This window comes from Betta splendens, chromosome 12 (genome assembly GCF_900634795.4).
Source record: "Betta splendens chromosome 12, fBetSpl5.4, whole genome shotgun sequence".
Taxonomy (NCBI): Eukaryota; Metazoa; Chordata; class Actinopteri; order Anabantiformes; family Osphronemidae; genus Betta; species Betta splendens.
The window spans coordinates 10420343-10447403 of record NC_040892.2 but is presented as its reverse complement, the minus strand read 5'-3'; the positions used below and the strand labels follow the sequence as shown (position 1 = coordinate 10447403).

Below are 27061 nucleotides of genomic sequence, written 5' to 3'. Positions count from 1 at the left end.
TGTCACATATGTTCTTTACATAAAATATACCCCCCCCCCCAAAACTGCACAGTAACTATCTTTACAGTACATGCACGTTCTGATGTCAGATCTGTATTCTGGGAGTGGGGTTCATCTCTGTTTACATGGATGCGTCACTGTAAACGGTTCTGACACTCAGCAAATCAGCTTTTGGTACTAAACAATGAATCTAAGTGAAGGGTGTTTAGTTTGTGGTAACAGAATATGCATGGAGTGCTCTTATTCCAGGTGAGGAAGTAAATCCGCTGCTTAAACCAGCTCTTGTATTTTCCTTGTGTTGAGTCCAGCTGTCTTGTTGACAGTAAGTTCCCTCTTAAATGACAGCAGGTGCTGATGCCTTAATGCTATTAATATTGGAGCAGATGTTCTTGTCCGGAACATTTTACAGAACTGAGAGCCTCTGGAAGCAGAGAGGGCGACGACAACGCTCCAAATCAAACTGATATTGAGCAACAGGGGCTGGATGCGAGCTCAGTTTGAGCGTTTGCCCAAATGGGTGTGATGTCCTACATCTGGGGGGATGCATCGCACACTCTGCAGATGCACCTCGGGTTCTCTGCGTTCCCACTGCAGCGATGTGCGGCAAGCAGCCAGAGCCGGTGACACGAGCGGGAGCTTTTTATCCGTGAAGGACCAGCTGAGACTCCACCTGAGGACCTCACCGGATTTCCCCGCACTTCCCCTGCGCGCGTCTTTAAAGTGGGCAGAGCAAAGAGAAAAGAAAGCCCACCCCTGGTGTCCACAAATACAGACGCGCGCACGAGAGCGCCGGTTCGCCGCTTTGTGCCGCACTTTGCTTTGAGAGGAGCCGCTGGGTGGACGCAACTGAGGGGAAACAACTGCGCACCGCTCCTTCCGGTGCCCTGCGTGCGTAAACGCTTTGCGCTTCGGTCCGCATCTCGACTGCGGGAGAGGTTTACGCCGCACGCACAGCGCAGCGAGCAAAGATCCGCTTTAATCCTCTCCAAAGACAACAACATCTGCACAGGTATGGTTTTAAAGGCTTCCTCCGTTTGTGTGATATATTGTTGCTTGGTGAATGGACGAACAGCATTGGGTGCTTTGCTGGCACCTTACTGCATGAACACGGTTGAGATACAAACTTAATTAAGACAGGTAATAAACAGTTCTTATAAAAAACTAAACGACGTTATTTCAGTGTCATATGATTTAATGCAACATCTGGGTTTAGTTTAGTTACATCATGATGCCGAACGTTCACAGATGTTAAATGAAAAACACTAAGGTTTTAATTGAATAACCTAATTAAATGTCACGTGTGGAGACTTTGTAATTTTATAAAGACTCAGTGAATTCACTGAGCAGATTTGCATCTTCACTTTCTGACACTGATGCATGTCTGGAGCTTTTATCAGCACACTGTTCAGTTCACTTTCGGGTGCGATGGTGCTGAGGTCGGGTCATGTGGGTCAGAGTTCGGCTCAGAGGCTCGTTCACTTAATTAATACAAACCCTAGATCGGTTAATGGAACAGCTTCATGTTCATGATATTCCAGTACTACAACAAATAAAACACTAAATGTCTAAAGTGTACTTTTATTCCATCATATCAAACTGGTGGTTGGACAAAAACAAAGTTATGCAACATTTTATGAACAGATTGTAATAATGAACCTATTATCACTTTCGCTGCTAATTAATTTGAAAAACACCTCACTCACAGGTTCCCTGAGGAGGTTCTGATGTCTCTATGTATCGAGGGGCCTCTTTGGGCGGAGGGTCAGCGTTTATCCATTTGGAACCCGGGGTTGTTCTATTATTTAAACATCCACATTTTTGACTGGGTGTAAACAAGACTCTGCTCTATAATCAGTCACCCGCATTGAATATTTGGGATTGTTTATTTTGGCCTTTTCTGATTTAATTGAGTGACGTAGGAGCCGCCCGTCAGTCGTGTGGATGAAACTGCTCCAACTGCTCCATAAACTGAGGTTTCATTTAGTTTCCTCAGACTCTGTCAGTGGAGACCGTCATATTTGTAAGAGCGATCATAGTTGTGGTCGACCATGTTGTGCAGCGGAGCGCGGGTGATTTAGAGCTGCGAGCGACTCGGAGCCCAACAACCGTCCTCTGTGTGCTGGCTTAGACGTGGCGGCTCCACCCTGACCCCTGCACCCACCCACCCAACTCACACTGCAGCCTGCAGTGGCCCGTTCAGGCCCAGATTAGTCAACAGGGTTTTCTGCAAATAGCGCTGATCAGAAACAGGTTAACTGGATTTGCCCTCACAGCGATCAGTGTGTGCGTTTTGTTTCCCTCACGAGGAGACGTTTTTTTGTGTTGAGAAACGCTTTAGACATTTAGTGGCTTCAGCTTTAAAGGAGCTGACTCTGTAAATAGCCTCGGTGTGTAAACATGTTTTTTACCTGCTTGAAGCGTTCAAACGAATGTTCGAAAATATAAGTGAATCAAAACATTTGTTTTAGGTGAAAATGTTTACAGTCTGTGTTTGTAGACTAAAGTAATCACAACCCCAAGTCTCAGGGTTTAAAGAGAAGGGACCAAGACTGTGAAGATGTGTGGATGCAGCCATTAACCTGCAGGAGGCTCAGTTTGTTTAATGCTGGGGATTCGTTAGCAAGCGTCCGAGGCTGCACTGAGACAGTGTTGGAGGAATGGAAGCGTTCTGGTGCATTACTGTGATAAATAGCCTGGGGTCGTTTGATGCGCGAACGCTTTACAGCTGCTGGTTGCTCACTTCCCGGTTCAGTTTCTCTCTGAATGCAGGATTGATTGAGGAAAGGAAGGTGAGACGTCGTCCTCTGAAACTCTAAAAATCACACGTGACGTCCAGCTTTGACCGGAGTCGACCTTTGACCTTCAGTTGTCACCTCTGACACACTGAGGGAGGCACCCGTGTGTGCTCAGCTCTCGCTGTGCGGCTCTGCTCAGGGTTCATGACGGGCAGTGAACTGCTGTGAACTCTGTGTCCAGGCTAATAGATAGATAGATTTTGCGTTTTGAAGGCAGCTGGTCATTAATTAAAGCAGATCAGACGTCAGAGCATCAGTAGCGTCTATGAGTAGTGTAGTAGTACAGTCCACAGTGCAGTTGAATGAAGGAACCTGTTGCTTAGCAACGGGATGCTTCGCTGACGTGTTTCTAGTTTGCTACATGCAAACAAAGCAGAAGGCTTCCTACACTCACTGCAGGTTTGCAGCTGGAAACTGCGTCCTGTTGTTCCCGCGGCGCCTCCTGACGGGACACAACATCCCTCACGCCTCCTCAGACCTGCCGTGCTCCACACTGAGGACTCTTTGTAGCAGCCTAGGTGGCGTGACGCTGACGCCACAAACCCCATGTGCCCTGGTTGGAGTTCATCACTTCAACCGCCGCGGAAACTGCCTCATTTATTTGTGAATGGCCCGAACTGTGTTCAGTCGAGACCCCACCCGCGGCGACGCTCTTAAAGAGTGTGAGGTCTATTTCCACAGGAGGTTGTGTCACAGCTGTTGCAGGAGGGGCTCTCCTCGTCTGCTGCACATGTGCTGAACATAGCACCTTTCCTGCATCGTTTCCCATCAGCCACTGGGAGAGGACCCACCAGCCCTCGATAGAGGGCTTTTACTCACGGTGGAGCTACAGACAGACCTCTTTGCTCATTGCAGTGACGCTGGAACGGGCTCTTATCTGTGTCGCCGGTAATGCTCTGCAGACCTGAGGCCGCGGGTGAGGAAAGCAATTCCTTAGATAGCAGTACAGTGCATCAGGACTGGAGAGCTTATGATCTGGTGTTTGCCTGAATCCAATGAGTCCATCCTTCCTGACGCTGGCTCGTCCAAAAGCAAAATGTCTGACCTGTGAGGTACCAAAGATTAAAAACACATTGCACAAGCCTTGTCCCGCACAACATGCTTCATTCGGTGAGTGTTCTTTGGCTGTGTTGCCTTCATCAGGGTGGTGCCTCCAGCCGCTTCCAGTTCCCGTCCATTAATCAGTCACGATCACACGATCATCGGTTTATAACCAAAGCAGAGTGCTTTCAAAACAAACAAGTGGTGGATTTCCCAACGACGCTCGTCTCTGCTGGATGCAAATGTGACGTCCAGTCCACCAAGCGTGCGTGTAATGAAATCCACACGCTTCTTACATCACATGCGGAGGAGAGGCCTCTGCCCTGCGTCATCCGAGCGTCGAGAGACAGGCACAAACCCACAGTCACAGTCTGTTACCAGAACAAATAGACAGACAAGCATGTGAACAATCGCGCATGTGAGTCTCATCAGTACTTTTCATGCGACGGACTGGAGCTACGTTATTGAGCTGAGGGTTAAATGACGGATGGACAGTTTGTGCGTGAGCGAAATGGGCCACAACAAGTCAGATGCTTCATTTGAGCAAAGGAATGCGGGAATTAACCAAAGTCTGCTGCGTGGTGTGCATTGGAAACTACACTTCCCACAATGCACCAGGGAAACTACAGTACAGCTTTAAGTTTGCAAGGACGAAGCATGGTGGCCTCGCTGCGGCGGTGCCACCGCTGACAGGACTAATTAGGGCTTTAGGGTGATCAGGGGAACCGGCCGTGACTGGACTCGTCTCAGAACAAGCTGCAGCTGTGTGGTCGAGGAGAACCTGTTAAAAGACCTGTGAATGAACCCTGGAGCGTTTGAAGTAGGACGTCAGACCTTCTCTGACCAGAAAATTAAGCTTTGGTTCCATTTGACATTTATAGAACATGCTCAGAGTGAATCGCAGTTTAAAGCCATATAAACACGGTGCTAATGGACCACTTCACTGACAGTGACTAAACAAGGAGTGGAAACTTCACCAGCTCTGACCTCTTGATGGTTTAAATGGTTACTGTAAATTACAGTCCACCTACTTCACACAGGCAAGACTTCTTTCATTTAAACAGATAAACAACATAAAACTAAACTGTCTGACATCAGTTATGGAGAAAGAGACCTCGTCCTTAAAGCCAGAATATCCCAGAACATTCATCCACATGAGAATTTAACGGCTGTAATCGCTGCTCCGCTGATGAGGCTCGGAGTGAAAAGCTCTTTGGTGGAGTCACGTCACCGTCTCTGCAGACAGGAGCTGTTAGATACAGTCACACACCTGTCCTGGAGAGACTCGGCCTCCTTCTCTCACAAAGAGTCCAGACTTTCCAGTCACCACCTGCTCATCACACTTGCTGTATCTCAGTCTTCATCTCCTCCTTTTTCTCACGTCACCTGCTCTTCTCATGTCCTGCAGGAAACAGCCTGGCTTTTCAACCTCTTCATCGCATCGTTTATCGCTCGGTATGTGTAACGAGGGAGTGTGGGTGTGTGTGTGTGTGTGTGTGTGTGTGTGTGTGTGTGTGTGTGTGTGTGTGTGTGTGTGTGTGTGTGTGTGTGCAGGGGGGACTGGCACAGTGTGGCTGCAGAGCTATTCTGCTGACTGCAGAGGATCCACCTGGCAGGAGGGCAGCGCATCAGCAGTTTGGGACGGAGTCAATGTAGATGAGGGGGGGTGGCGACGAAGGGGGCGATCTGAACGGCTGCCCCTCACACAAAAAGCCTGGAGAACCAGAGCTGCCAGCGTTTGGTTAGAAAGGAATGTCTGTCAGTCTTTAGGAGTCAGCTAATGACACAGGGAGACGGCGACAGAGGCTGCAGCTTTGAAGTCCTCTTACAAATGTGCTTAAATGCCTGAGTGTGAGATGTTGGTTGAAAGCCGGCACCAAGCGTCTTGACCTCCAGGATGAGTCAAGTGTTTTTGCTTCAATGCTGACATGTGTGAGGCTCCGTACAGCCAGACCCTATGGGCAGGGGAGGGTCTGTACAGGACGAGCTGTGGTGTGTGTGTGTGTGAGTGTGTGTGTGTGTGTGTGTGTGTGTGTGTGTGTGTGTGTGTGTGTGTGTGTGTGTGCGTGCGTGCGTGCATGCATGCATGCCTGTGTGTGTATATGTGTGTGTGTGCGTGCGTGCGTGCGTGCATGCATGCATGCCTGTGTGTGTATATGTGTGTGTGTGTGTGCGTGTGTGTGTGCGTGTGTGTGCGTGCGTGTGCGTGCGTGCGTGCGTGAGTGTGTGTGTGTGTGTGTGTGTGTGCGTGCGTGTGTGTGCGTGCGTGTGTGTGTGTGTGCGTGCGTGCGTGCGTGCGTGCGTGTGTATATGTGTGTGTGTGTGTGTGTGTGTGTGTGTGTGTGTGTGTGTGTGTGTGTGTGTGTGTGTGTGTGCGTGCGTGTGTGCGCACGATTGTGCATGTGGAGTGTGCTGGTGGATGACAGAGGGATTTCCTGCACAGTCAGTACAGTCACCCGTGTGCACGGAGGCGTTTGGGCTCTGAGCGTTTGTGCTGCTGCAGGCTCCGTAGCAGCAGCCGGGGGCAGAGGCAGCACTGCAGATAGAAAGTGTTCCACGCAACTTTCACTTCTCCGTCCTGCACCAGTGTGGAGGGAACTCACTCAGCAGCATCATAACCCCCCCCCCCCCCCCCCTCTCTCTGCCTCCCGCTGTCTCTGCAGTGATCAGACCCCAGTTTAGCCGGAGAAGATGATTCCCATGCTGATCTGTGCTTTGGTCTCACTGAGCGCAGCGAGTACGGATTTAGACCAGCTGTACCCTGAGCTGGAGCACTCCAGGACCATCTACGTGACAGGTGAGTTGTGCGTCTTCAGCTTTTTCTCTGCGCTGCGTTCGCGACACTCACTCTGCAGGGTCGTTTGTTTCCAGTCGATCGGCGCGTCCTGCTGCTGTCCTGCTGATAAGATTGTCATGTGGAGGCAGATTAGCACCCCGAGATACAGCGCTCCAGACAACTAGCAATAAAAACATAGCTGTATATCATGTATGACACTAAACCCAGCAGGCGATCGTTTAGGAGAAGCTGATGTCCTCTGACTCTGAATTACATTATTTAAAGTTTCCTTTAACTTCTTGTCACGTCAAAACAGGCAATCATTTGTTTTATATATAAAAAACTGTTTCTAACTAACTACAGTTACTAACAACAGTTAACAATTAACTATTCAATAATAATAATTAAACTAGTCAACTAACAAGTTACAGAAAAAATTAACCAATTATCTAAGTTAGTTTGTAAATCTATTATCTAACTAATAAAAAAAGTTATGAACCAACAACATATGAAAAATAAAATAACTAAATCACTTTAAATAATTAAGCAATGAAGTAAACAGTGACAGTACAAGCAAGTTAAACTAACTCAAAACCAACTTATTACATAAACCAACAAACTACCATTTCCAGTAATAATTAACTTATAACTAATTATTGTCCAACAAAAACAAACAATTTAAGAAAAAATGACAACTTATTAGAATAAGACCAATGTAATAGGAAGAGTGTCTGCTACGACAGGTCCATTGAGTTTGAGCTAAGCTGACCCAGGTCTATACATGTGATTATGCTGCAGAAAACAGCCCTCAACTCTCAGTGGTGGCGGAACAATCAAAAGTGGTGTCGAGACGAGGAGGAAACGCCACTTTGCCTTGTAAGATCCAACGGGACCAAACCCTCGCGCCCAGTCGCAAAACGAGGATCAAATGGACCAAGCTGACGTCAGACTACCTGAAAGAGGTAACGGCTGGTTCTCTCCCATTAAAGTGGGTGTAGCATTTCAACAAGCACATCGCACCCATCGTACATGAATGTCAAATACACCCAGTGCTACTGAAAAAGGCCAAGAAAAGAATATCTATTGAAAATATGAAGCCCCCCCCCCCCTTTGTAATAACTGGTGAACAGCTGATTGTGGCCTCGTTGACTGAGCCTCTTATTTCCGCTGCAGGTGGACGTTTTTGTGGCCATGGACTACCACAAAAGGAGCTACGGCAGTTTTCATGGACGTGTCCACCTACAGGGCTCCTCCCCCACAGATGCGTCTCTGGTTATCACAGAACTCACCCTGGAGGATTACGGCAAATATAAATGCGAAGTAATCGACGGCCTGGAAGACGGAACGGTGGTGGTGTCGCTCGACCTTGAAGGTATTTCAGGATGACGGACTCAATGAAAAGAGTTTGATGTCCCTGCGCTTGCAGCGGGCAGCGGGCCGTCTAAATTTAGCAGCTTCGGCCGCGACTGCTCCGGGGAATGTCAAGCACAAGCGTGTTTTGTCTACATCAGTGTCAGGGCAGCTTCCTTTTGCCTGAGAGTAGCTATTACTGCCCGAAGGCCGAATCGCTGACGCCACGGCGAAGCTGAAGCTGCTGCGCTTACACGGCAAGAAGTGCCATTAGGTTAAATACCAGGGTCCCAGCGTTGTCTGCTAACGCCCCCCTCCCCCCGTAGGCATCGTCTTCCCCTACTTCCCTCGCCTGGGACGCTACAACCTCAACTTCTACGACGCCGAGCGGGCGTGCGGCGAACAGGACGCCGTCGTGGCGTCCTTCGAGCAGCTGTACGACGCGTGGCGAGGGGGGATGGACTGGTGCAACGCCGGCTGGCTGAGCGACGGGTCGGTCCAGTATCCCATCACCACCCCCAGGGAGCCCTGCGGAGGCAAGAACACGGTGCCGGGCGTTCGCAACTACGGCCTGAGAGACAAGGACAAGAACCACTACGATGTGTTTTGCTTCACCTCCTACTACAAAGGTACCTGTGTTCCTATTTATTTGCATTGAGCGTTGGCGGGACTCTTCTTGCTAATGCTAATGGGTTTGTGTGTGGCCTCCTCAGGTCGCTTCTACTACCTGATCCACCCCTCTAAGTTGACCTACGATGAGGGGGTCAAGGCCTGTCAGAAGGACGGCGCTCAGATCGCCAAGGTCGGCCAGATGTACGCGGCCTGGAAGCTGCTGGGCTACGACCGCTGCGACGCCGGCTGGTTGGCGGACGGCAGCGTGCGCTACCCCATCTCCAACCCCCGCCGGCGCTGCAGCCCCACGGAGGCCGCCGTGCGGTTCCACGGCTTCCCCGACAAGAAGCACAAGCTGTACGGCGTCTACTGCTTCAAGGGCCACAACTGAGCTCCAGACACACGCAGTCACAGCAACACACGCATCAGGATGTAGACAGGTAGTATGAGAACACAGCCCTCACTCTAATCAGAAGCATCAACACTAGACGCCCACACTACAGCCCCTGGGAGCCACGAGTACCAGCCACAACGCCATTAGATCACACTCGCACGTGTCCCTGAACACACCGCCATCAACAAACCTGTTTAAACTGTGACTTATTGTCATGTGCTTTTAAACCCAGGACCTGATTCACTAACAAGGACAGTCTATACATATTTAAGATTCATAATATTTAATCAATGCCTTCGAGAGGTTTGGCTTGAAGTCGGGGGTCGGGGCGTCACAGCTACACGCGTACCGTCATTCACGAATGGAAGCAAGGAGCAACAAGTTTGAACCGAGGACGTTAAAACAGCCAAGCGTCTCGCAGTCGGACCGAGACTTTGGGCACTTAAAGACAAAGCGTAGCACGACGGAAGCGACCCGTTGCTGTCCATTCTCCACAAGGTGCTACGACTGGTACTTTGCGCTTCATCCTACCGCCCAGTATTTTGTGTTTTTCTCTGAATGCGTTGGACCAAACATCGGTGTCATCACTACAACCAGAGACATCATCCAACAGCTCGCGTTGTTTATGTTTTATAACTATGTAGTGATTATCTAGATATGTATTTCTGTTATTGGCCAATTGATTTTTTTATATACTGTAGGAATATTTACATTATTATATTTGTCTGTTTTGGTCAAACTAGGCCGAGTCTCTGGTTTACAGAAAACGACGACAGCAGAAAACATGCAAAACCCCACAGAACTAGAAAGACTAGAACAGACACTCGAAGGTGGTTTTTTTTTGCACTGGACATAAAGAAGATGCCAAGAGGAGATGGCTGATTGCTGTGTGCAAAGAAAAAAGATGCCTGGCTCAAATAAACACAGTGGTTGTTCTGCATGACTCTGCTCCACCTCCGCACAGCAGCTCTCAGCTCTCGTCTGTCCAGCTCCTCAGTAAATGTTGGTTGTCCTACAAATATCGTGACAGCGGCTGAGCTGCGTCTTCAGATGGTCTGCACCTATACAGCCCATTTAAACACAGGATCCAAAGCGCTTTACGCTAGTTTCTCACCAGCAGCTGCCGTGCACCGGGACTAGCTCGTAACACCGGGACCAACCCGGGGTTTAGTGTCCTGCCCAAGGACACGTCGGCATATTGACCATGGTGAGGGCTCGAACCGCCAACCTTGCGATTCCAGCCCTACCAACGCTATAGCCGCCCCATGAGGTCGTTTTTGTGATTTGTGAGCCTGAAATGAGAAAGTATTCACCTCAAACCAAAATGGCGTCCCAGACATAACTAAGCGATGTGGGTTGCACGGCCTCAAAGCGTCCTCCTCAGGATGCTCCAGCCTGTTTTAGCATCACTATACCTTTCTTGTTAAAGCATCTTTGGTTTATTACATGGCTAAAATTGGGACAAAAGTTTATTAATCATTAAAAAACAGGCACTCTGCTTTGGATCATTCCAGGCACACAGGAGGAAATGAGGACTTGTGAATTATTAGCTCTGAAGACGCAGCCCAGGTTAAAAAGCATGTGCTCGCACCAGGGTACGAGGAGCTGAGGTCAGACGGACGAAGCCAAGGTTTCCTGGCGTCGACCGGCTCCCTCTGATGCTGTCTCAGCGTCAAAGCGCCCAATCGGGCCGCTGAGCTCACCGGTCCGAAACAGCAGGCCTGCAGCCGATCCCCGCCAGCCTGCTGAATGGGACAGAAACACAATACGCTCAATATCTCGTGCACAGCGGCGCTCAGGGCCTCGTCCATGTAAGGCTGCCGGAGAAAACGCTGCCCATTGATCAAGCATAAGCTCATGGAGGTCCCAGCTGGCACGTGGTCGCTGGGGCCTGGTGCAGGGCTTCGCTTTACTTGGCTCAACCTTTTGACAAGCTGCACTTATCCAGGACTTCCTGAAAGATAAAGCTAGTTTCACAAAACCACAGCATCGAAGAAGTCATATAAATAAAGAGTTGAAGCAGCTTTGATCCTTTCAGCTTGTGTCACTTTCAGTCACGGTTCGCTTGAAATATTCAGTCACTGTTTGAGGGTTTGCAACATCTTTACTGTGTAAAGTACAGTAAATTCTGCTAAAAAAAAAACATAGTGAAATCGTTATGAACCTTTCTGTTGTTAATAAGCTACAACTAAGCATAGAGACCAGTGAACTAGCTTTCTAAAACCTGTCGACCTGCACCTGCAACTCAACAGTTTTGTATGATTTAAACCGTTATTAAACTTCAGAGGTGCTATTAGGAATTTTTCCTAAGACCTGGACGGTGCCACTAGGTGGTTTCACCTGTTTCTTCTGCTTCTCATCTCCTCACTCGGCTTTTAAATCTTCTTTTTGTGAATGCTCCATCACAAGCCTTGTTAGTCAATGAAGTGTACGAGGAAACCCTTAGAGAGCCAAAGACAAAAGGACAATAAAAAAAGTACATAAACCTTGACTCCGCCTCAGCTTCTTTACACGGCTCTCATCGAGTTCATGTCACGGCAGCTCAAGCCACCAGAGAAAACACAAGTCAGCGAGGTTCGCGTCTGGAGCCGGGCTGTAATCGACTTTAGGACCTCGGTGCCAGGTGCAGTTCCTGGCTAATGCAGTAATGTGCTCCATGGGTTTCCAAAGGGAGGGGTGCTGCTTACACAAATGTTTTTCTGACAGGAACGCCAGACCAGGCAGTCGAACACAAACACATCACGCCGCTAAAACACAGGCCTGGTTCTCAACCAGGGTCTGGTGACAAATGAGGAAAACTGTGTATACAGCACAGTTATACTGGTAGAGATCAATAGGAGGCACCTGCGTTCCTGAAGAGCGCCGACTGATCAGAGCTGAGATAAAGGAAGCTAGTACGTGTCAGCGCACCACAGAGCCCCATTGTTTGAAGCGACTGAAAACATGAGATGCTCTGCGTGACATGTTGTGCTCATTATCCCTCGTTTATTTTGGCTCAATCTCATGTAAACCACAGTTAATGAATTAGTCCACAGCTGGAGACCGTCTCCAAAGAACGCTGACTAGAATGACTTTTTTTCTTGCCACTTTGGTCTCCACCAGCTTTAAACCGCAGGTAATTTGTTAATCTTAAAATTAACCAAATTGTCGTCTAAAATGGGACAAAATGTAGCCAAAACTAAAGTAACTCAACCAGTTTATTTGCAGTTTGGGGAAATACTATGATGTCATAGAAAATAAAACATAAAAGAGGTTGTGTTAAAGTACTTTGTATTACTGCACAAACAGCAGCAGTGATGACGGATATTTCTACAGGAACGTGAATGGTGAAGGAAAGAATGTCTCCAAAAAACAGATCAACAACTCAACAAGCACAGAACCAGGAGAAAACATTTTCAAAATGCATATACAGAGGGTTCAAACGACACAGAAGCTATTGTTTCACATTCGCTGGTGTAAGAATCAGATTCCAGATCTGCAAAAAAAAAGTAAAAACTCACCTTCATAACGTAGAAGAAGCATTTTGGTGCTGAATGTGTGGCTGTGGAGCGACAGAACGCGTGACGTGGCAGGAGACGCACACGGAGGCAGGTCCAACAACAACGTTGTAGCGTTTCAACATGAGAGAACAGCTTTTGATGGAATCGCTTTATTTAATATCACAGTTCATTTATAGTTTTAACGTATACAATAAGTTAGATTCATATGGCTTCATATAGTATCTATATTATTTATTCTATCATAACAGCTAACAGCACATTCATAACGGCCACTTGTCTTTTTATTTCTTGGTGCTGCTCATTACATAAAACTGCTTATATGTTTGAAACCAACCTTCACGACGAGCAGCTCAACCGGAAACTAAACCACTTGGAAATGTTGTGGGACAAAACCGTAAAAGCCTCTAAAGTTCTACTGAGCCGGCTCAAATAATAAAAAAACAAACAGCGGGCGACGCCTCGTTTGTACAGTATGTGCCGTGTTCTCACTAAATTAAAGGTGCCCTGCGGAGTTTTTGACCTTCGAGCTCAACATCTGCACGTGGCTGATGTGATGGATCGAAGGCGAGGAGGACGCCAGAGAAACAGACTACGTTACTCACAGCGCAACCTGACCTTCCGGTTTCTGTGGCGCGGCTGTTCTGCGGCCCGTCCACCGCCGCGCTGGTTATAGTGGTCCCTAGAGAGCGTTCTGCCAGTACATGGCTGTATAAAGTTAAAGGTGTGAGCGTGGCGGCGCTTCTAAAACTCAGCGGGGCACCTTTAGGATGAGATCTGGCGGAGGCAGTGGCCGTCGGACGGAGCGCAGCCGGGTCCCGTTGGGAGCTCTGCTGCTGTGGGGGGATGCTTTACAAATCGACTGCATTCTCACGAGTGTTACAGTTCATGTGGTGGAGTGTTCAACGTGTCCGTCGGCGCCTCTGCGTCCACGCAGACGACCTGCCGCCATCACTGCCTCGTCTGATGCCGCTGCTGCTGCCTCTTCTCCCTCAGCAGGTTCTGCAGCGCGTCGCCGACGAGGTGCGGGTGGATGTGGTTGCCGTGGTGCTGCTGCTCGTCGCTGTGGTTGCCGCGGAGACGCAGGGTCGCAGACTTGTGGTAGGTTGCAGCTGAGGAGATGGAAGACAGGGTTACAGGGAGGAAGCGCGGCTCCGCCGTGACGCGGGCGGGCGCCTGGGCGGCGGCACTCACGGCTCGTGCAGGTGACCTTGGGCGTTTCCCACCGGCCGTCGGCCCGGCAGCGCACGGTGGGGGGGTGTCTCTGGATGAAGCCCTCTTTGCAGTGGTAGCGGACCAGGGAGCCGATCTCGTATTGAGGCTTAGTGGCCCCGAACACTCGAGCGCTCTTCACCACGGGAGGCTGCCCACACGACACTGGGGAGGGAAACAAAGTGTGACGTGTGGACTAGTACTGCTTTCATTTTACAGGATCTGCCCTTTAGCAGCGAGCTCGGCCCCGATCAGGTACCTGCTCCCTTTTTGCAGGTGAAGGTCAGGTGGTAGTTGCAGGGCACGTCGTTCCACTGTCCTCCCTCGTGCCAGATCATCACCACGCAGTCCTCTCCTGACTGGAAGAAGCTGTCGGGCTGGTTGGGCCTCCAGAAGTCGTATTGCTGTTAAAGACACCCAATAAAGGTCACGGCACATCAAGCATCAGTCGCTGTCTGCAGCACAGCTCTGCCACTAAAAGGGGTTCTGAAGTGAAACCATCACTAATCCAAGCAGGACACACAGGTGTAATTCACTAAAGGCCCAGACAGCGGCGCTGCCGAGACGAGCAGCATGTGTCATCACAGCTTAAAGCCGTTAACACCATGAAGACGGGTTGGCTTCTAAACCAGAGAAGGAGAAAACTCTGCTCTAAATAAATTAACTTAGCCGATGAGGTACAGCAGGTGGTCTCACTTTCCCCTCAGCTGATCTATTGCGCTTGTGTGCGTCTTACCATGGTTTTGCCATCGGTCCATCTGAAGTCCCTCTCAAACATCTTGTCGTTGAGGCCGATCCACTGGTAATCGCTGCCCAGACCTGCACAGGCGAAACCGCCGCTGAGTTCATGCGTGTGTTACAGCTGTAACAGCGCCGCGCCTTCGTGGCCACTCACGGTTGACGAAGTGCTGCTCCTCCTGCGACAGGACGCTGGTCAGGTGCGCGCCGTGCAGGCGACACTCCCTCTCTGCAGCGTCCCAGGTGCGGCGATGGGTGAAGTACTTGTAGCAGTGAGACTGAAACTTCTGCCAACCGAACCCACAAACCTCGGTGTCTGCAACGGGGGGAGAGGACGGTTGAAGAAGCAACGCAGCTCCACAGGGCAAAGGCCCTCACACACAGTCCAGACTATATGTCCTGTACGTACAGCACTACTAGGTCTTTTAACTTAATTAGATCCATAATACCTCTCTAAAAATAAAACCACTGCAGATACAGAACTACTTTGATTTGTTTTTATTCCTCAGCGAGAGACGAAGAGAGAGTGAGGGAGGAGATGGAGGTCTGTCTGGGGAATAGAAAACCCGAGTGTTGGACCTTATTCACGCTCACAACTCACTGGTTGTCTGTCGCTCAACTAACGCACAACACACACAATTAAGCCACATAATCAGATCTGTGCTTTGTCAGGCTCAGTAAACAATGGCTACTTTGTCTCAGGGGCTTCAGAGGAGCGTGAGCCAATAAAGTCACGGTGGAAAGTTGCTGTCGAGGCTTCGGGGAATTAGTCGCCTTAATAACTCCACCGCGCGGCCACCTGGAGGGTCAAGTGAGGTCCCGGCACCCGCTGTTAAAGCGGAGCCGCGATCTATACGAGCCGTCGAGCCCGGGACGAATGGGCTAAACACAGCAGCAGCTTCAGCAGAACCGGGTCGATGGCACAGCTGGAGGAGCTTTCTGCCAAAATAATAGAGCAATTACAGTATCTGTGTTGTGCCTTTTTCCACTGGCAGAAAAGCAAAGAGGAGACAGCTGCACGTATGTGGATGGACTGAACGCACACAGATCACGTGGATGCAGCCTCCACGCTAGCAGTCATAACTGTCATAACTGACAGAAGGAAAGAAAAATGACATTTTATCATTACCTCGCTGCATTAAGTATAACTGCAGTCTACGTTTGCGTCATTTCTATCAGCGGGACAGCGATTTAAGAGCAACAAGAGGTTAAACCAAAGCAGCAACACGGAGTGGACTGGGTTACATGGGCAATAAGGCGTTAGCTTTCATTCATTCACGATTTTAGTGACTGTGTTACATGATCAGTAGAACAAAGGCCTTAATATGCCCATGTTATTATTCCATGGCCGTGTCTGGTCTCGGGAGCAGCTGACCTTGCTCGCAGAGCTCTCCTGCGTAGCTGGGCAGACAGAGACAGGTGAAGGAGTTAATCCCATCCATACAGGTGGCTCCATTCAGACACGGGTTAGACTGGCACTCGTCAACATCTGCGGACGAGCAACACAGGCCCCATTATTCCCACATGGTGCTTCTGTCAGTACGGGTCAGCGCGGCTGGTTATGAATGGTGGGTTAAATCAGGCGCGAGGCATGAGCGCGGGCGTGTCTACCTGTTTCACACTGCGGCCCGGTGAATCCAGGTGCACAGACGCAGGTATTCTGCTCTCCCTTCTTGAAGCACGAGCCCCCGTTGTGACACGGGTTCTCTGAGCAAGGCAGCAGATCTGACGAGACGAAATAAACCCGTTAGAACCATCGCAAGCGGAGAGGAAGTGCCGCGTTTGCAATATTTTGTTTACTCGTCCATTGAGCGGAGCACGTACCTCTGACATCCACGGGGCTGGCCGCTACAGTAGAACTGGACTCAGTACCGGGCTCTGGTTGCTCTGTAGTCACGGCCTCTTTGCGTTCCTGTGGAAGCGCCTCCACCACAGAAAGCCCGATTCCTCTGCCATAGTCCCCAAATCTATCGTCGGGAAGCGTAGCGGCTGCTGGATCCGAGGTCAGAGCCCACTTGGGGATGGAGAAAGTGCTTTGGTCGTGGGCGTGCGAGGGCAGAGCGGTGGAATTCGTCGGCTGCCCCGCGTGCCCCAAGGAATCTGCGGCAGGATGGTCTCTGTGTGACTCAGTGGTCTGTTTGGTGAGGGCGGGCGCAGGCTCAGTGCTGGTAACAGTGGGATGTCTCCCATCATCTTTGGTAGCGAACGAGGGCTCAGTGGAAGCTGGCGCTGCACTAGGTTGAAAGGTTAGGCTTTGAATGGGTGTAGTTTGCCGTCCAGCACCAGCCACAACAGGTAGAAGTGTAACAGCTGCCTTTCTAGTAAGGTCATCCAGATGTTGCTCCCTCTCTACAGGGGACTCCTGTGCACCTGACCCGGGTTCTGCGAAGGTCTCCCCAGCCGGTAGAACTGTATCAGCAGCCTGTCCAGTGAGGTTAACCAGATGTTGCTCCTTCTCTCTGGGCAGCTCCTGTGCACCTGACCCGGGTTCTGTAAAGGTGTCCACCGCTGGTACAGCTGTAACAGCTGCCTTTCTAGTAAGGTCATCCAGGTGTCGCTCTTTCTCTACAGATGACTCCTGTGCACCTGACCCGGGTTCTGTGAAGGTGTCCACCGCTGGTAGAACTGTAACAACAGCCTGTCCAGTGAGGGTAACCAGATGTTGCTCCTTCTCTACAGATGACTCCTGTGCACCTGACCCTGGTTCTGTGAAGGTGTCTACCTCTGGTAAACCTAGTGGGACCTCTGTGACGTCAGTGCCTGCTGCAGGTTGAGGTTGCTGGGTGTGAAGAGTAGAGTGAGTAGACAGGAGGGTGATGGAAACCTCGGGCGTCTCAGTTGAGTCAAAGTCCTGTCCTGACGTTTCTTCTACGCCAGAGGCAGATCCGTCCTCCATCTGGGCCTGGGCGGTGGTTTCCTGCGACTGCGGTTGGGGGATAAAGGTCGTCGGCTCGGTCCCTCCAACCTCGGCCTCGTCGGTCATGACGCCGGACAGGCTGCCGGTAGCTTGAGTGGGCGTCACGTGGGCCGCAGCGCTCTCCTGTGAAGGCTCCTCAGTGGTGGCAGTTCCAGAGCCCTCATAGCCTTCATAGGCGGAGATGAAGCCAGTGCCGGGCTGGGAGACGCCAGGCGCTGACGGCGTGGTAGGTGAAAGGAACGGAACATGTGGGCTCACGGTGGTGAACGCTCCCATTGCTGCTGTTTGATCACTTGGTGTCTGAGTGGACAGATCATCAAACTCAGATATAGTGAAAACTATATCTGGGGACGTGTCTTTCAGATCGGTGACTTCCTCTGTGGCCAAGGGGTCAAAATAAGTCTCGTTGTCCGGTTCCCAATCCTTCTCCTCCTTTCCATCCTTTATCTCTGTCTCGTTTTCCATCACGTGTACCTGAACAGGAGCGGCCGTCTCAAATGTATCTCCACGAGCTTCCAGTGGCAGCTCAGGCTCATGCTTCTGCTAAACACATCAGAAAATACAAATGTCTTTATGCCATCGTTTTTCTACCATTTCCGTCCTACATCTAACTTCAAATCCTCACTTCGTGGTTCCCGTTGACAAAGCTGATGGTTGGAAGCTGATCCGTTAGCGAAGGCCTGTCAGCGTCGATGTCCCCTATGCTCTGCATCACTTCAGAGGGTAAACGTGAAAGGTCTATGAGCTGAGGGAAACCGGGCTGAGAGACATTGGTGCCCGGCTGTTTCAGGATGTCCACGATGTGGTCAACTGGAGAAAAGCAAGAACCAAACAAACAGTAACCTGAGTACCAGGACATGTAAAACACTTGCCTGTTTGAACATGCTTTAATTCTGTGTATGCAATGAGGAAAACTCGATATCACTGAAGTTCTGGGTTGTTTTGAAACATTTCTCTCCAGTTTCTCTAAAGGGTTCACTTCCTGTCTATCAACCACAGTAACCTCAAACATCAATCAATTCAAGTTTGGCCTGGAAATCAGTGGGAGCCGAGCTCCGACCAGCTCCTCTCTGTTTGTTCCAGGTGCACATGTGGACGATGACAGTCGCTCTCTGCTGTTTGTGATTACGTCCCGCAAACAATGCGTGATTGTGTCCCTTCATTAAGACTTTGTGTTGCGTATGGAAGTCATATCTAAGCAAGCGGAGTGCAGCTTTATGGCTTCTTCCACTGAGACGGGGACTGTGGACTGGTTGGTGGGAACATGGTTCATCAACACCTGGGTTGGTGGCTGCTTTTAACCTATCAAGCTAAAAGGCCTGACAAGGATTTTCTGACAGTTTTTGTTTGAAAGCTTAAATAAAAGCAATGAGATTGAGAAAATACAAATATATATTTGTCCTCAATGTGTAATAATTTATTATTTTCACCAAAATTGTAGAGGGAAGCACATTTTCTACTGGAATTGTTGGCTCCTGGACTGAAGCCTGAACCCTAAAACCTTGGTGCTTATCCCACATGTCCACAGGGTTGAAGGAGATTAATAAACTATGAATTATTATTGTTTCTATTGAACTAACTGTGCTCCGGTTTTTGCTGGAATCGAAACGATTGCTCAGCTGTGGCTGATCGGGAAGGTTGTGTATCTGGGAATGACTCCACCTCTGCTTTGACAAATTCACAGTCAACTGTCTAGAAACCCATGACCACACCCAGTCACATCTAATGCAGCTATGCAGACGTCTGCATTGTAACTGAAGTAATGCTTTAAACGTCCGTCTCTCGCTTGATGAAATCCCACAGAAACAAACATTAAATCCAGCCCGGAATAAGAAGATGCTGCTGTCAGGATCAGGAATCACAACTCCTTAACCAGACGCTCTGACTCTGGGCCCCCTGAGCGGTTTGGCTCAGTGATACAAGAAATACACACAAGAAGAAACCAAGTGCAGAGATTGTTGGGAAGTTGTTAGTTACGTCCGAAGAGAAAAAAAACGGGGGTCGACAATTAGTGATTTGTTTCAGGCCGTTTCTACAGCAGCTCAGAGCCGAGAGCTGAACACGCAGCTCTGTAAACATGACTGCGAAGGAGAAAGGAGGCTGATGAGGCCACCAGACCACCAGTGCTCCTCAGCAGGCGGAGAAAGAAAGACAGAGTCATTTTTGATGACATGAGGTTCTGCTGTGTTTCCCAATGGAGACTCTGAGATGCATCTACAATACGTTTAACTAAAGGCTGTCTGGCTTCATACGTCTCCCTGTCAACAAACAGCAAACTATGTGAGCTTTTGTGTGTGAGAATCCGTCAGCGTGCAAACACCGGTAAGAGACCATTAGCCATTTCTTACAGGGACGATCAACAGAGAATTAATGCTCCTGCTGAAAGAGCAACTTCACATGAAACCTGAGAATCCAGGTCCCTGAAGCCTTACACAACATACTTTACAGTGAGGCTAATGTGAAAATATGAGCTTAGGCTAGTCGAGGGTGGAGACGTAAAACTGGAGACGAGTGACAACGAGGGCAACAGTCCGAAGACGCATAAAGCTTAAAGTTTAATTCATCAAAAAGGATCATGAGGATGATGGAAGCCATGAATCATTTGTACTTCAACACACTGGAATAAACAGCTGTGCTAGAAAATGGTGCCGAGGCTTTCTAGGAATCTGCTGAAGAAATCATAGCCAGGTGATGATTCTACAGAAAAACTCCAACCCTAGCATCCAGTAGATATCGATGTATTAGTCCCACTCACCTGACTGATTCTGGTTCATCACACTGACCACGATGAAGTGAACTGTTTTCTTTTCATCCCTTGGGGAGGCTAGAGACTCGTTGGGCCTTAGCGCCAGCGCTTCTTGTGTGGTACCCGGCGTTTTGTAAACCACTGCAGGATCTCGCCCCACCTGTTCGGCCCCGGCTGTAAAACCCAGGTCTGTGCCCATGGTCTCCGGTACCACACGGTCCGTGGTGTTCAGTGCTGTAGAGGATGTGGTTTCGGGCGCCTCTGCTGGGGTCAGGGGTCGGCTGGGGCCCTCGTCCCCGCTGCCGCTGTGCTGCCCTCGGTCCGACCCCGTCTGGCCTTCAGAAGAGATGTCAAGGTGCGGGGTCTTGGTTCGACTGGTGGGCAAGGGAGGCAGCACCATGTGGGGTAAATCTGTAGCGTCATACGTGGGTAGACCGGGAGCCTGGGTCACTGAGGCCATGATCTCTGGGACAATACCTGGAACAGACTCTACCATGCCAGTGTTTTGGGAGTCGTGGTCAGAAATGAGGGCGGTGGTGATCACTGAGGCTGTGGCGTAAGGGGAGTCAGTCACTATAGCACCCTCCCTGACTGGTACAGACTCTACCCTGCCACTGTCTTTGGCTTCATAGTCGACTGACGAGTCTGTGGCTGTGGCAGGCTCGGGCCCCCTGGCTTGGACTTCAGCTATATCTACATGTATGAGTGGAGCCGGTGTGGGAGGGGGAGTCGCTGAGGCCAGAAGCTCTGGCAAAGCTTTGATGTCTGGTACAGACTCCACCACGCCAATGTTTGAATCGTAGTCGACTGGTGAGTCTGGGGATGGAGCGGGAGTCGGGGCCATCGGCGGAGCGGTCAGTTCTGGGAGGTTGGCTGGGAGATAAAAGGAACAAGGTGCGAGAAGCTTTTAAAACCTCAACCATAGATTTTCTATCAAACAGAATAATACAGCTTCACCAACAAGACGTTTAAACTTACATCCAGCCAGTTCGGGTTTTAAAAATGCTTCAGAAAACAATTCAGCAGCAACGTTAAGACTACAAAAGCTAAAAATGTCGAATCACGATGTCATTGGCTTAGAGCAGGCTATAAAAGGAAGTGTAGCAGCTTTGATTATGGAAACATGCAGTCACGTATCAGGAATAAAACAGTCTCCTGCCTGGAGGCAGCTGGACCAGTGCTGTCAGTAAAACAACAGCCACTGCTCAAGACATAAAACCATGACGTTTGCTCCTTTTCCGTTAAAAAGACTCAGCTGTCCATGATGGCAGGGAAAAATACACAAACTAGAAAAAAACATTTTTCCACCAAACATTTCTTCCTTTACAAACAATTAATAATAAGAAAAAAAGCAACAAAAACATATTTTATATACTAAAACAATAAAATACTTCTTTTAACTGACTCAAACTAAACTAGTTGTAGATTCATTGAGTTAAAAGACTAATAATGCGTTGCTTCAGCGCTCCATCTCAGCTGAAACACGTTGGTATTGACAGCTCAGATGCTGTTAATGTGGAGATTAATGAAGCGGGAGCAGGTGACATTTCACTGCACATGACTTTGATGCAGCGTTTTACAATGTACTTTAGTGGAGAACCTTAAAGCTTTGTTCCCCGGCTCCACGTATAAAAGGTGTTTACTGCCATTTGGCCTCCAGATTCTGGGCTGCGTTCTTGTCTCGTCTCTCGATGAAGGAGACCCTGCCCAGATATGATGTCATATGTTTGCCGGGCCATCTGGCCGGGCCGGGGTCTGTCGTCACGCCACCCCTTAACTCCTGCAGCTCCTCTGTGGCTTCTTCTCTCGGCACAGACTGAGCCGACCTCTCTTTTAAAGGCTGCTTAGCTGGCCTTGCAGCCCCTCTCGCTTCTGGGGGGGGTCCGGCTATGAAGCGCTAGAGATACGCACTATCTGTGTTAGAGTGCAACACGTCGGGTTTTTCCCCTCATAAAAAACAAGCGTACCCCTCTATAAAGCGGGTCCTTGTTTGGGTTTGAATCCTGTTTGTTTTTCTCATCCCCCTTTGTTACGACTTCTTCACGCTCGGATGCATTTAAAGGGCTGCAGATTGTGGCTTGTATGTTGTCAGTTGAAGTTTTCCCGTGACTTTGTTGGTTAAATGTGCAAGTCATTTGGACCGTTTAAGGAGGGACGACTTGGAGCGTTTGCTTCAATTTGTGCAAATGCTGAGAAAATAAAAGAGGAAGCCACTAAATCGAAATACCTGGATGAAAAAAAAAAATCGGACTTGCTCCGTTTTGTCATTAAAATGCTGCCATGAAAAGGCTGCCCATAAATCTGATGGGTCTTGGGATGATTTAAAGAAAAGTGAACGATACAGAAAAAATTCAAGTTCTTGTAAAATACTGGGTAGTTTTACCCCCTCAGCCCTCATAAAATTTCAAGTTTAGAACCAAGAAAAATCCCCCAATAGTTACTGCTAATAAATTAGTGCTGTAGGTTTCAGTCAAAAAACTGTACTAACTCTCAACCTGAAAGGAGATGAATGCGTTTGAATGCTTTCATGTTTCAGTCCCGCTAGTTCGCCTTGTTGCCGTAACTACTACAAAATGCTGCCTGGTCATGGATGTCGATGACTAGCTTCGCCCACGGAGGTTAGCAGCCATCACGTCCATGCTAGCACTAGGTAGCGCTGTAATTTAGCCTACAGGAAGACCAACCAGAACAAAGCGGGAGGGCAAGAAGTGGGTCCTGTGCCTTTAAGGCTGTACTGACAGTCTCATGCTCCACTGCTATGTAAAAAGAGATGCTATTGGATTTATATCTTCTCTTCCAGGGGAGACATCTGGAACAGCTGTAAACATTTTAGTTGTCAGAGGTGGTTAGTCAAAACCTTCTGCAGACTAGTCTTTTAGAGCTTTTAGTTTTGCTCTTCTTAAGCTGTTCTATAAAGACGCAAATCAGTTGACAGTGGATGAAGGTGGTGGCAGCGTAGTGTTTGAGTCTGACCTTTGAAGCAGAAAGCTCCGTGTCTGTCCGTGGGGTCTGGGTAGCCCGTTTGGTCCTTGTACTTGTAGAGCGTGCGGACCCCCAGCTGGCCTCCTCCGCACTGAGGCCGGGGGACGGTGATGGGGTAGCGGACGCTGCCGTCGGACAGCCAGCCGTAGTCGCAGCGGTTGAACCCCGCCCTCCAGGCTGCGAACAGCTGACCGGGAGACGCCAGCACGGCGTCGTGCTTCTCGCACTCGTCTCTGGCCTCCTGAAGGGTGACTTTGTCCACAAGAGTAGGAGGGTAGAAGACCTCGCCTTGAGACACAGAATCAGAGAAGCTTCAGTGCCTTGTTTCTTTGGAAACATCGTCATGCTACTCTAGCTATGCATTTACCATATAGTTTATCTACGTAGCAGTACACGTCATACATCTCCTTGGGGTCGCGAACGCCGTACGATCTCACTCCTGGCCTGCTCAGCAGATCGCCTGAGCATCCGGGGCGAGGTGCTGTGATCGGGTACCTGAAAAGCCACAGGCCGACTTTCACATCTGGACCAGTTTCATTGAAACCTGTGCATCAGCTGATCTATCGTCACATGCCCTGATCTGATCTCTGCATCTAAAGGCAATCCAACGTGTCATACAGATGTTCGCACAAACCTGACTGACTGGTCGGCGAGCCAGCCTGCGTCACACTGGTCGAAGCCGTCCTCAAAGGCGGCGTTGAGCTGCTCGGGCGTCGCGATGGAGGCACCTGCAGCGAAACACGCCTGCACAGCGCTGAGGAAGTCCAGGGTGTAGCGGCTGGAGCTGGCTCGGTAGTGGAACACCACACCTGGAGACACGGAGGATTAAGAAACTACAGGAAGGTCCTTTACAGCAGCGAATGTCAGTCAGTTTCTGAGGTCATCGGAGTTCATCCAGTGGAAACCACAGTGTTCTGTAAAAGATTATTCAACAATCGAGCCAAAACTTCACTGCGGACATTTACACAGATTCCACATTAGTCCTCAACAGGACTCTCTGTTCAGCAGCCCCACACAAAGACGCTCCCTATGAGTGACACACAACTCTCCTTTTAACAGCTCGGCCATCTATTCACATCATGCCGTAGCTCTGCCAGCACACCATCACAGACGAGAAGTAATCCTCCAGTCCAGCTGGAAATAAAGGAGCTAATGACCCAACACAATAGCAACGTATAGTCTGAGGATGACAGCTGAGATAGTGGACGGTTTGTGTTTCTCTGCACTGGGCTGCAATCTTCCGGATTTTCTATTGCTGAATGTCTCCGGTTCCTGAGGAGTTCCAATTTTAGGAGCGTTCGGAGTCAGAAGACGGTGACAGTGAGCTGAATCCTGTTAATATGAACATGTTCAAACATCCCTCCCAGCAGCCCTCCACTTTACTTCTATTTCTGTTAAACCTGACTATTTAAACCACCAGAGACCAAAGAGAAGATTTGGTGATCAACAGAGCTGAAAGCTTTAAAGCTGCATTAACTGTTTTTGTGGCCACTTGGGGGCAGCAAAAGAAACTTTTATAATGCAAACCACTGACTACTCACACATACAACAGATACGAACACTAAATGATCATTTGTTCAGGGTTTGTGTCCACCTGAAATTCTCTATGAAATATTTTAGAATTTGGTATATTTTAAGTTGTTGGTCCCCTTTTACAACTGCTGAGGGAAGATGTGTAGCGGCTCGATTCTTGACTTTCTTTATAATCTTTAGTCTAGTCTTTATAATTGACATTCGTTGGCCTGATAGCGAGAGCTGATCTACCATTAAAAGCTCAGCTATGGCAGAACGTGACTGACTCACCGGTGACGTTGAGCCTCACGATGTCCTGCGTATTCTCCATCCCGTGCATGACCTCACAGCGGTACAGCCCAGCATCACTGGCCCGGAGCTGCTCCATCAGCAGAGAGGCGTCCCAGCCGGACAGCGGGTAAGTGGGCACCGACACCCTGTTTCTGTACTCCAGCCCAACCTTGACCACTGCCCCCTGGGTCACCAGGACCACCTTCTCGCTGTCTCCCTCCAGCTTCGTCCACTTGATCCTCAATTGGTGGTCAGGACTGGAGGAGAGGGGAGCCCCAGCGGGGAGGAGGGGAAAGTGACACGGTAGGACAACTCTGCTCGCCAGGGAGCCGGCTGCTAAAGACATCCTCTCCATCTTCAGTGTCTGTGATGATGCTGAAAAACATTACATAACAAAAGAAGAAGTCAAAGCATCTAATTGGTTTAATTCAGTTGTTACTATTAAGCAATAAAGTGTCGGCCATTCGGTCAATTCAGCATGAGAGCCCATCATTTCTAAAACAGAATAAGTCTCAGTAACTCCGCCCATTTTACAGACATTTTATTGTCACTTTTTAACATAAAATAAAGGAACACATCCGCCCAGTTCCTGTGAATCACATGAAGTATTGCATGCTGCAGAGGTGTAGCATGCAAAATGACTGCATCTTGTGTTGGCTTAATAGTCACTTTCCACTTCCACTTTCTTGGACCTGCAGTGGGGCACGTGTCATTACGTCTGCAAGAGGGAAAGGGGGTGGGGGGCGGGGTCCAAAGGATGGGTGGAGATGGAGTTTGGATGGAAGCTTCAGACTTTCTGTACTGGACTCACCTGGCTGGGGCCGACCAGAACACAGACACACCAGGCAGAACAGGTGCAGGAGGAGCTGAAGAATCATCCTCAAAGTCTCTGGAATACAATACAAGAGTATCTAACAAGAATTAACTTCTGCTCAGCATGGGACAAACTAATCATCATCTGTTTGACATGGTTGATGCCCGACCTGCTAAAAATTGACTGATTTTTGACCTTTTGCAGATAGATTTTAAGTTACACTATATGTCAGACTACACAAAATCATGAACTTCAATGCCTGAGCAATGTTCATTCAATTAACATATATTTCTACTTAAGTTTAACTTCTCCAAAAGACTAATGTGTCAGAGTTAAGCTGAGATTTAAGGGAAATGTTTTCTCTCAGATAAATGTGAAAAAAAACTGCACCAACACACAAAAGTTAATTTCAAGGAAAAAGTCTGGACTTTTTACAACACTTTCACTTTAGCGCATTTTAAACATACCGTCACTTAAACATATGCTATGTGAACCCTGCTTTAGAAAACAGATGTGCGCCCACAGCTGTCCAAGCAACAAATCAGACTCCAGCTGTTATCCAGTGGGGATAACACTTATCAAGTGATCAGGTGGGTCAACTGCCTCTGTACCTAAATAGACCTAATTGGCCACAAGTGTTGTTTTTTTAATCAATGGGTCTCTTATCATTCAGCTTTATCGGTGTGGTAACATTCCTGAGAACCAGGGAAAAAAAAGCGCATCACAGCATCAGATGCGCCAAAATGTTGGCGTGAACCATCGTCCCAGGTTTCATTTAGCAAATCACACCAGTTTAAACCTGTGCTGTTATTACAGTCAAAAATAGACAAAGTGACAGAAATGAAGAAAAAGTACAAACTCTTACCTTGTGAGTCCTAAAAAGTAGGTCCAAGAACCCAGGTGGCTCGTTTGAGGACTTTTCCAAACTAATTTGGATGCCAAATGAACCGCGGAGTGTGCTGGTCTCGCTCCTTCCACCTCTCAGTGCTGGCTGCAAGTTCAAATCCACTCTACGCTCGCTGTTGTGCGGACATTATGGGAGAGGAGGGACGCACATGTACGCTCCCGACCATACGCCGCCCAGCGTCGGGGGAGGGGGCGGCGCGCGCGTCACGGAGGTGTGAAGTGTCAGTGCACCGGTTCAATATCACACACGACACACGACTCATCTGGAGCACGAGACTGACACGGTCTGAGCATCCACAGCGTGACTTTAATCCGGCCTCGAATGAATTTGTAATGTCAGCAGAAAAAGCTGCTTAAGTTCTCAAACTGGTAAAACATAAATGTACGTCCGTCCATAATTTTGAAGCAAACGGGATTTTTTTTATTTGTTCATTAAGATTGTATTCACAGAACTCATTTAAAAAAATAATAAAAATCT

General features: G+C 49.0%; 2 protein-coding genes across 4 annotated transcripts; one reads left to right on the top strand and one right to left on the bottom strand.

Annotated features, from left to right (window-relative positions):
- Window positions 1-549: 549 nt before the first annotated feature.
- Window positions 550-11459, top strand: LOC114867420 (hyaluronan and proteoglycan link protein 1-like). Its single transcript, XM_029170060.3, has 6 exons — window positions 550-1009; window positions 6500-6633; window positions 7411-7574; window positions 7786-7984; window positions 8289-8591; window positions 8676-11459. Exons 2-6 carry the CDS (start codon window positions 6528-6530, stop codon window positions 8963-8965), a joined length of 1062 nt encoding a protein of 353 aa, XP_029025893.1. The 5' UTR covers window positions 550-1009; window positions 6500-6527; the 3' UTR covers window positions 8966-11459.
- A 688-nt stretch (window positions 11460-12147) lies between these two features.
- Window positions 12148-26723, bottom strand: LOC114866698 (brevican core protein-like). 3 transcript variants are annotated; one of them, XM_029168760.3, is made up of 16 exons: window positions 26543-26723; window positions 25675-25752; window positions 24864-25238; window positions 23695-23869; window positions 23428-23555; window positions 23052-23348; window positions 20088-20951; window positions 17958-18142; window positions 16240-17872; window positions 16027-16140; window positions 15791-15904; window positions 14573-14731; window positions 14414-14496; window positions 13937-14081; window positions 13660-13842; window positions 12148-13577 (listed from the first exon to the last, which is right to left on the bottom strand). In XM_029168760.3, exons 2-16 carry the CDS (start codon window positions 25739-25741, stop codon window positions 13417-13419), a joined length of 4683 nt encoding a protein of 1560 aa, XP_029024593.1. In that variant the 5' UTR covers window positions 25742-25752; window positions 26543-26723; the 3' UTR covers window positions 12148-13416. The 3 variants fall into 3 exon arrangements, with proteins under 3 accessions (XP_029024593.1, XP_029024592.1, XP_029024594.1); XM_029168759.3 differs by having other exon boundaries at window positions 16240-17875; window positions 26543-26722; XM_029168761.3 differs by lacking the exon at window positions 15791-15904 and having other exon boundaries at window positions 16240-17875.
- Window positions 26724-27061: the final 338 nt, after the last annotated feature.